Here is a 9,464-nt window from a genome sequence, read left to right as displayed (position 1 = left end):
TGTGCTTTAGTAAAAAACCGAAATCGACAACGCAAACATTATTTAGGGTTAATAAGAATTTTACGAACTCGATTTATCAGACGTTTTTACGAAAATAAAAGACCGGAATAAAAAACTTTGCGCGAAAATACCCGAAAGGGATTATTTTTTTTTTAAAAAAAATACCCCAACACATAGGAGCCAAATGAAATGGCGCCTATGTGTTGGATCATGAACTCATGCGCCAATTCATTTGGCAAGAAATTTTTTGCCCTAAAATTTTAGTGTTTGCGCCAAACCATTTGACTTGCAGCACATTAATGCGCCATTTCATTTGGCGCATACACCTTTCCGGTGTCCCAAACCTGAACATTTTGATAAATAATCTGAAAACATGGTTTTTTTTATATAATTTTTTTTTTAAATATGGTTATTTAAATTTTTTCTTCTAAATATAGAATACATTATAGTATATAGATACATAATTGTAGATCTGATAAAATCCTGACTTAACCCCCAAGTCAAGAAAGGTCAAATTCGTCAAATCAACTCATAAACCCTGCAACCGTTATTTACGACTACCCTAAAACCCTCACCCTGCTTTTCCAATTTTCACGCGTTCCTCTTTTCTCTTACATTTCTCTCTGTTTTCTTCTCCCACAAACTTGGATTCACAGAGAAAACAGAGAAAAAAATGGCGAGTTTATCTTTCTTCCAACGTCTTTCTAGAACTTTCCGTGACAATCACAGAACCGTTAAGCTTGTTCTTCTCTGCACCGCTGTAAGGTAGTGTACTAGTATAGTTCAATATCTTCAACTTCATTCTTCACCGTTTCATTGATTTATTTATCATTATCATTGTTTGTTTTTCACGCATATTAATCTGTTAACTAACACGATCGTGTTTGCTTCAATTTTGAATTCACATTCCGGTTAATGTTACAGTTATCATCAAAGCAAAAAAATAAAGTTAGATCTATGCATTTATTTAGCAATAAATTTTTTATGTTAAAATTGTTTTAGTTCATGAATTTATGCGTTTCATATGCAAGTAATTTTGAATACATTGTGTAGATCATAGTTTTAAATAACGGATCGCAGTAGATCGTGTAAAAGTTTTCGCGATTTTGGTCCGTACATGTATTGCAACAATAACTGTCGCGGTAGCTTTGCGATTTCGGTAAATATATGTGTTGTGACAATGCGCTTTCGTCACGGTGTATTGCAACAATGCGATTTTGGTCTGTGCATGTATCGGCACATTTTCGCTGTAATGGACAGTTTTTTAAACCTTGATGAATATAGAATTGTAGATCTGTGATATGTGATTGAGTTAGTTTTTTAAACCTTGATGGATATAGAATTGTAGATCTGTGATATGTGATGGATTTTGTGTTGGTTGATATGCAGTGGTGGTGGAATTGTGGCATATGGTGAGTTGGCTCCGTCGGAAGCGGTTACCGATAAGAAAAAAGTGGTGGTGCTCGGAACTGGTTGGGCGGCTACGAGTTTTATGAAGAATTTGGATAATCCGAAGTATGAAGTTCAAGTTATTTCGCCTCGGAATTATTTTGCATTCACTCCTTTGCTGCCTAGCGTGACGTGCGGGACAGTTGAAGCGCGCAGCATTGTTGAACCTGTTCGCAATATTTTTAGGAAGGTAAAAGGTTTAAATGCAGCTCAATTTCGTTTTATTAACTGACTATTGCTTTTTCAAATTACATTTTTAAAAATATTAGTTATAACCAAAAAAAATTATATTATGAATTAATATCATACCAACAATCTAACGTTTAACAAGAATTTGTTCATTGGATCTAAATTTAAAGTGAATCACACACTAATAGAAATAATGTAATAGGGTTGCTAGAAAATCCTAATATAATTGAAAATTTATTAGGTTGAATGTAAACATCAAAATTTGAATCTTGAATTAGATTTTTACGGTAGCTCGTACATGATTTTCTAATACTTAAAATTTAAGTCTCTTTTTTTACTTAAAAAAAAAAGATTAATAAAAAGATTATATTTTACATTTTATTTTAATAACAAAATTATTAACCACGCAATAAATACAAAATAAAACTTTTGTTGGAATTCCTCTGATAAGTAATAAATATATTTAAATGTGTATGTATATTTGACATATTTTTTGGCCATCCAAGCTCATTCATATAGACATATTAACATATGTATATTAAATATTATTAATAATTAACATGATTAATTAATAATATTTCTAAAATATAACTCTTACAGTGAAATTAATTGCAATGTATTATAGTCTAAATTTTTTACATATACATTTAATAAAATGTCACTATGATGTCACTTTGTTTGATCACTTCATCAAAGTCATCTTTGAGAGTGTATAATAGTATAGTAACATTTTTTCATGATTAAACTATAGCAAAACAGACATATCCATACAAGTTTTTTACTATTAATTTTAATTCTAACACATAATCTCTCAAAAATTTGAAAATGGACTTCAAACATCTCTATAAATATCTATATATCATATGCATTTGTCTGTTTTATACTATATTTAAGTCCTTTACCAATTATTTATATCCCATATTTAATTATTTTAAATGAATATGTGCATGAAATTTCAGAAAATTTATATTAATTGTTTTGTAATTACCTTATGTATATTATACGTTGACATAAATATGCTACACGTGCATGAACGATCTAAAATATACTTTTTTTTTATAAAATAGAATGTAAAAGAAATTTATGAATTATTATTAATTTAATAGAAACAACAATAAAATAATAAAATAAAGAACTACTAATAGTATATTAAAATAAGAACTAATGTTAATCATTATAGTCAATAAGCATTTGTGGCCAACCTTTAGTCAAGAAAAAGTAAAAAATACTATTAGTTGGTCATCCTTTGATTGGGCCGTTGAAAAAAAAGTATGTCCACCCTAAAAATGGAATTATGACATTAAATGTTGTAAAATTTGTCTCTATTTTATTTTGCATAATTTAAAGAAATCATGTGTCTGTTTTATTTTAGTTTTACAATCAAAGGATGACCAACTTAAAAATAGAATAATGACAGCTAAATGTAGTAAAATTTGTCTCAAATTTGTATGAGCAAAATTTCTTTTATTTGGTAGGTTTTAAAGGTTGGATTTGGATTTCCCCATATAAAAAAATATCACATTTTCTTCATTCATGCATTGTAATTTGTAAGGATTATTGACATTTTAAAAATTTATTTCAACATTTAGTTTTTCACTTTTACATATCCAAACATAAATCAATTCTGCCAAAATTATGTAGGAATTTTAATATTGAGGAAACGAATAGGGTGTAAAAATAATATAGTCAAATAATTAGCAGATGATAGTGGAAAACATTGGCATAAAATTAGTAAAACTAGTTGAAGAACATAAAGATTCTGCAGATGATGGTTATATAATTAGTTCCTTTTTACCTGTTTTCATCTGAGCAGAAAAAGGTGGACGTGCAATTCAGTGAAGCAGAATGTTTCAAGATCGATGCTGAAAATAAAAAAGTTTATTGTCGATCTAATGCAAACAATAGTTTGAACGGGAAAGAAGAATTTGTTTTGGACTATGATTACCTAATCATCGGCGTTGGCGCTAAGGTCAACACATTTAACACACCAGGAGTGGTGGAGAATTGTCATTTTCTGAAGGTATCACCATCATGTCCTTTATCCGTAGTTACTATGGTGACTAAAGACATTAACCGGATTCTGTTTGTTCTCGTAAATTGTAGGAAGTTGAAGATGCGCAGAAGATTAGAAGAACAGTTATCGACTGCTTTGAGAGAGCGAACTTGCCTGAAGTAAGCGAGGAAGAGAAGAAAAGAATTCTTCATTTTGCTATTGTTGGAGGTGGGCCAACTGGAGTAGAGTTTGCAGCCTCACTTCATGACTTTGTCAACGAGGATTTAGTCCGTTTATATCCCGGGATAAAAGATTTAGTAAAAATTACACTTCTGGAAGCTGGAGATCATATCTTGAGCATGTAAGAATATGAAACATTAACCACACTTTGTGATTATTTGATCTTCTGATGATACTTTGTCAAATAGTTTGTGACATTTGGTGTTTTCTTTACAATTTTCAAAGGTTTGACAAAAGGATAACTGCTTTTGCTGAAGACAAGTTTCATAGAACTGGGATTGATGTGAAAACAGGATCCATGGTTGTGAAAGTATCTGAGAAAGAAATTTCCACTAAAGAGCTGAAAAATGGAGGAAATATTACTACAATTCCATATGGAATGGCTGTCTGGTCAACTGGTATCGGCACTCGTCCGTTTATTAAAGATTTCATGTCACAAATTGGTCAGGTGCGTTCTAGCTACTGATGGATTTATCTTCACAAATTGTTGAGAAATTTGTCTTTAAACATTTCATAATTCCATTTTATTTACTTTTCTTTAAGCATTCTCTCTTCTAAACAGGCTAGCCGGCGTGCTCTAGCTACCGATGAATGGTTGAGAGTTGAAGGATGCAACAATGTATATGCACTCGGTGATTGTGCTACGATAAATCAGCGAAAAGTCATGGTAAAAACTATTTCGTCACCAAACCTTCTGTTACATGAGTTTCTTTGTTGTGTTTTTCATGGAAGGCATGCATATAACTTTGGAGAAATAGGAGTATCTATGATTCCTTAACATGCACATTTGCTTGGTTTCCTATTAATATATGATGTATTATTTGACCTGTATTTCAATTCAAATGTGCTCTTTTTTACTGTAGATTTTTTATTGGCTTGACTTTGGCATTTCAGGAAGATATTTCGGCGATCTTTAAGAAAGCTGACAAAGGCAATTCAGGAACACTTACAGTCAAAGAATTTCAAGATGTCATGAAGGACATTTGCGTACGATATCCTCAAGTTGAGCTGTATCTGAAAAGTAAACAGATGTGCAACATTGCTGATTTATTGAAGGAAGCCAAGGGAGATGTTAAAAAAGAAACAGTTGAACTGAATATCGAAGAACTCAAAACAGCTCTTTCCAAAGTGGATTCTCAGATGAAATTTCTCCCTGCAACAGCGCAGGTGAATTTTATCTTATTTGCTTGTGGCATTCCATCGAATAGTACTTAAATTAAGCATGTTTCTCATTGATTTGAATTCTATGTCAGGTTGCATCTCAGCAAGGAATTTACCTAGCAAAATGTTTTAACCGAATGGAAGAGTGTGAGAAAAATCCAGAGGGTCCTCTCAGATTCAGGGGAGAAGGTCGCCATCGCTTCAATCCCTTCCGGTACAATAACTCTTAGAAGCTCTCATATTTAACCCAATTTCATTAACACTATACAAATTTCAAGCTTTTTCATAAGTTAGATCAATGATATACTCATTGTTGTTCATCGTTGCTTGCTCCTTAAGGTACAAGCACTTAGGTCAGTTCGCTCCTTTGGGAGGAGAACAGACAGCTGCCCAGCTTCCTGGGGATTGGGTTTCAATTGGTCACAGCAGTCAATGGTTATGGTATTCTGTCTATGCAAGGTATTGTTTATATATACACTCACAAAATTGTTTGAATTTTGAGACATTCTTCTCATCAAGTTACTGATTCTCATTCAATCTTTTGAACAGCAAACAAGTAAGCTGGCGTACTAGGGCGTTAGTAGTTACAGACTGGACAAGACGTTTTATTTTTGGGAGAGACTCAAGCCGCATCTGAAGAGGTTTAGCATTTTCCGGTGTTTTCATTGGCATCATCACGAAGAAGGTCGTTAGTTTTGAATTTCTTTTGAAATAGGAAAAAGTTTAGTTTCAATTCCATTATTTCTTTTCTTGAGCAAAAAAACTCCACCAATTCTTTACACAAGCGCACTCCTTGTTGCCTTGTTGAGCAAGGCACGGACGAGATTTCTTCACCAGCATACCAGATTCAATCCAAGTATTGATGATTTAGTTTCTTTTACGCAATTTTGATGTTATAGTTATTCTCTAGTTATTTCCTCAATGTTCAATCTTGTCACTAAAATTACTGAAACTTTGTAAAGTACATTTTAAATACGAAACTATATTTACACATCATGTTTATTGCATTTTTCTCACACTTCAGTTTTTTTTAACCAGTAAAACAAATGAAATACTTATTCCAAGACATGCTCTCACTTTTCTTTTACTACAAAAGAATATATTGTGAAGAGAAAAAATATGAAGATCATGGAATATAAATTTAGCCATTTTTCATTGAAGTTTGAAAGACAAATAATCCAATTCATGAGAGAAAGTGCAATTGATGGAAGCTTATTCTCTTGTTACTATAAACAAAGGAGTAGGAGTAGCATTTTTTGAGTCACATTTTGCACAAATTGCAAGAAAAGAGCCACACAAGAATTAAAATTGGAAATCGGAATCATCCCATTGAAGAACAGCAGAATCAATGTTCTGTTCCCTTTTGAGCCTGTCTTTAAGGAACCAATCACATATCTTTCCAGCATTGAGCTCTTGTATTGGACAACCTTCTTGTTCTGATATCACTTTTAGTAAATTCAATGAAGATATCTACAAACATAAACAATATGAAAATTCAATGAAAAAACACAATCCTAGGAAATATCATATGACAAGACAACAGAGTTAAGGTAAATACTGTTAAACGGCATAGAAAGCGCTCATGAGTGCTCAACCCTGACATCTCAACCAAACCAGCTTCTTCAAGTGTCAAAAACGTTCTCTTCTCACTCTTCTTTTCTCCTGCACTGCATTTGACTTCTCTTCTATGTACTTTAATCTTCCTCTGTGCTATCACACTTGTTTGTGTTTGTCTACGTTGATTTATACTAACATTTGAAGGGTTGCACAAAATTGGTGTTTGAAGACAAAATTTATAAGGTTGTAGAGAAATCATAGTTTCCTTGCTGAGGAAAATATATGAATGCAGTTGGGACTTATCTATTTGTTTCTTTTTATTTAATTTAATCTAAAAGATTGGAATGCTTTATGGGGATTATCTGTTATTCTTTGTGTGGAGGAGGAGGATGATGGGAATTTCAAACAATTGGGCCACCAATATTTGGACTAACTTCGACCAAATTTGGCCCATTATATTATATGGGCCTTTAACACCTTCATCAATAAGTTAAGAAAGCCCATAAATGCATTATTAAAGAACAAATCGCAATTTCAGCCGCACTAATGTGAATTAACTATAATTTTTTTCCGAATGAATTAACTACAATTTATTCTTTAATATAAAAAGACTTTAATATAAAAACAGCGAGTAAAAAGAATCGGTGAAAAACGGTTTAATGTTTTTGCGGTTGCGGACCATTTTTATAGTCTTGCTTTTTGTTAAGATTTTAAAAAACAGCCGCGGTCGAGTCACGCAAAGACTTTCACAATTTTGGTCATTATAACTGTCACAATACTAATTACGGCCGCAGCGGTGTGAATTAACCACGATTAATTTTTAACATAAAAACTATGAATATCAGGATTGGTAAGGCCATTTTTAAAACCTTTTGCTACAAAATAAAAGAGAAAACATGTATTCATAATCATAGAATAGAGTGATGCAATAATCTGCAAAGTTTTATACATAGATACAAATAGATAGATAGATTTACAAGACAGATTGGGTAGCTACAAAATAGATATTAATTGAAACATATAGATGCATGCAGCATGCATATGTTAGATCAATTGGGACCCCAACAGCTCAAATACATAACAGTCCTAAGAGACTCTTCAGCACGTTTAATCTTGTCACCTTTGAAAGCAGCTGATGAATTATCAAAAGAAGAAGAATTAGAGAAGAGCCTGGCTTTAGCTTGCTTAGAAGAAGACGAATCCCTTATAGATTTGATAGTTGAATCGCCACACTTTGAGGTTTGATCTTTCATAACCTGAAGTGTTCTCATTGCAGTATTGTACAACACTCTTCCTGTGTACCTCAAGCTCATCACAATTTCTTTTTATATATGAAATGAAAAGTGAAAAAGAAGAAGAAGAATCTTTCTGTTTTGATGATTTTGTTGCTGAAAAATCGGTGTTTGAGAATTATAAGAATGTGACAAAGTGGATGAATAGGTTATTGTTTTTGTTTTGTTTTATAAAAAGGAAAAACATGGGGCTACCTGTTGGAAGAGGTTGAAACAACCGGCTGAGAACAACGGGCATAGCATAAATCTGTGGGCTGAGGAAGGACACGTGTCGGTTGAATTTGATAGCACGTTGGATGTGCGAAATTTACGTGTGTAATGATGCAGTTATGTTTGTTTATCGGTTTTGGTTGGGAATGATTGGACTAAAATCGAACAGATATATTTGGATTTGATTGATATATGATGACCCACGTACATGTAGACGTAGATGGATACGAATGTTTCCTTTTATGCAAGTATACAGCTCACGGTTTTTATCCTATTTCTGACGAGGCAGATTATTCATAACAATTACTCCTAGCTTAGTCGGAGATTTCGCAAATGACCTGTTTGGTGCATCATTAACTCATGTTTGACTAAATAGTCAGCACAAACATTTTTTTCCTTTAAAATATAAAATAGTTGAACTCGTCATTTTTTAGAGATAAACTTTTTAATATTGTGAAGAATGATAACAAACTCTTAAATAAATTTGATATTAAATCCGTCTCATATTAAGTGTTTTATTTAAATTCTGCGCGGTTCTTAATAAAATGATTAGATGTGATGATTTTAATGATAAAATTAACATCATTTACTAAAATATCCTTATTTATTATAGGTAGTAGAGTAGTTGAAAAACGTGAAAATTAATAAATAGGAGTATAGTAGTGGAAAAATATAAATATTATATTGGTATTCTAAAGAGACATTTATTTTGAGACATATAAAAAATGCATATGAGACACTTATTATGATACGGAGGGAGTAACAGAGTTTGAGTCAGAATAACACATCAGGTATTTAATGTCAAGTTTACAAGTTATCTGAAATCATGATTAAAGGTGTACAGCTGAGTTAAATAATAAAATTCGGTCAAATCCACTCAAAAATATCTAAAAAAGTGGGTTGGATTGGATTGGATAATTGGATGCATATGAGTTTAAAAACATAAAAATCATTAAAAAAAATTGAGTTCGGATAAAATCGGACTCAGATCCAAAAAACTCCCTAACTCTCTAATCAAACATTTATTATTACAATTTTAATGATTTTGATTGGTATTAACTTAGTTATTAAATTTTAATCTCTTAATATTTATTATTTTAGTGAACCATAATTGTAACTTGTTTTAAATATTTCACTCTTTAGTTATTTTTTATGCTTAAATAATTTTATGTCATGCAGGTTTAGTTTGTTTCTACTATTTTATCTAACTTTTTTAAATAAAAAGTTGAGTAATTTTTATGAAAAAAATATGACGACTTATCATTTGGTCATTTAATATTAGTAAAACTAAAAAAGTTATTTGGGCAAATCACCACCCAACCCAACACAAAAATTAGTGGATTTGCTCAAACCGACTCATTGATGTAGCGGGT

General features: G+C 31.8%; 2 protein-coding genes across 2 annotated transcripts; one reads left to right on the top strand and one right to left on the bottom strand.

The window, feature by feature from the left end:
• Window positions 1-673: 673 nt before the first annotated feature.
• On the top strand, window positions 674-6,033 carry LOC131622829 (external alternative NAD(P)H-ubiquinone oxidoreductase B2, mitochondrial-like). Its single transcript, XM_058893861.1, has 10 exons — window positions 674-765; window positions 1,390-1,639; window positions 3,452-3,658; window positions 3,742-3,992; window positions 4,097-4,319; window positions 4,434-4,538; window positions 4,766-5,038; window positions 5,125-5,246; window positions 5,372-5,491; window positions 5,582-6,033. Exons 1-10 carry the CDS (start codon window positions 674-676, stop codon window positions 5,667-5,669), a joined length of 1,731 nt encoding a protein of 576 aa, XP_058749844.1. The 3' UTR covers window positions 5,670-6,033.
• Window positions 6,034-6,180: 147 nt separating this feature from the next.
• Window positions 6,181-6,963, bottom strand: LOC131622809 (uncharacterized). The gene is made up of 2 exons (XM_058893841.1): window positions 6,591-6,963; window positions 6,181-6,502 (listed from the first exon to the last, which is right to left on the bottom strand). Exons 1-2 carry the CDS (start codon window positions 6,846-6,848, stop codon window positions 6,335-6,337), a joined length of 426 nt encoding a protein of 141 aa, XP_058749824.1. The 5' UTR covers window positions 6,849-6,963; the 3' UTR covers window positions 6,181-6,334.
• Between the last annotated feature and the right edge of the window lie 2,501 nt (window positions 6,964-9,464).

This window comes from Vicia villosa, unplaced genomic scaffold (assembly GCF_029867415.1).
Source record: "Vicia villosa cultivar HV-30 ecotype Madison, WI unplaced genomic scaffold, Vvil1.0 ctg.000044F_1_1, whole genome shotgun sequence".
Taxonomy (NCBI): domain Eukaryota; kingdom Viridiplantae; phylum Streptophyta; class Magnoliopsida; order Fabales; family Fabaceae; genus Vicia; species Vicia villosa.
The sequence above is the reverse complement of the archived record's forward strand: the minus strand, read 5'-3'. Positions and strand labels throughout refer to the sequence as shown.

What these genes read in the sequence shown, in the direction of transcription:
- LOC131622829 (XM_058893861.1), top strand. Translation starts at nt 674, where the DNA reads ATGGCGAGTTTATCTTTCTTCCAACGTCTTTCTAGAACTTTCCGTGAC. An exon ending in TCATGTCACAAATTGGTCAG is followed by an intron (nt 4,320 to 4,433) that starts GTGCGTTCTAGC and finishes TCTTCTAAACAG; the next exon opens with GCTAGCCGGCGTGCTCTAGC. An exon ending in TGGTATTCTGTCTATGCAAG is followed by an intron (nt 5,492 to 5,581) that starts GTATTGTTTATA and finishes TCTTTTGAACAG; the next exon opens with CAAACAAGTAAGCTGGCGTA.
- LOC131622809 (XM_058893841.1), bottom strand. Translation starts at nt 6,848, where the DNA reads ATGATTTCTCTACAACCTTATAAATTTTGTCTTCAAACACCAATTTTG. An exon ending in GCTTTCTATGCCGTTTAACA is followed by an intron (nt 6,503 to 6,590) that starts GTATTTACCTTA and finishes TTATGTTTGTAG; the next exon opens with ATATCTTCATTGAATTTACT.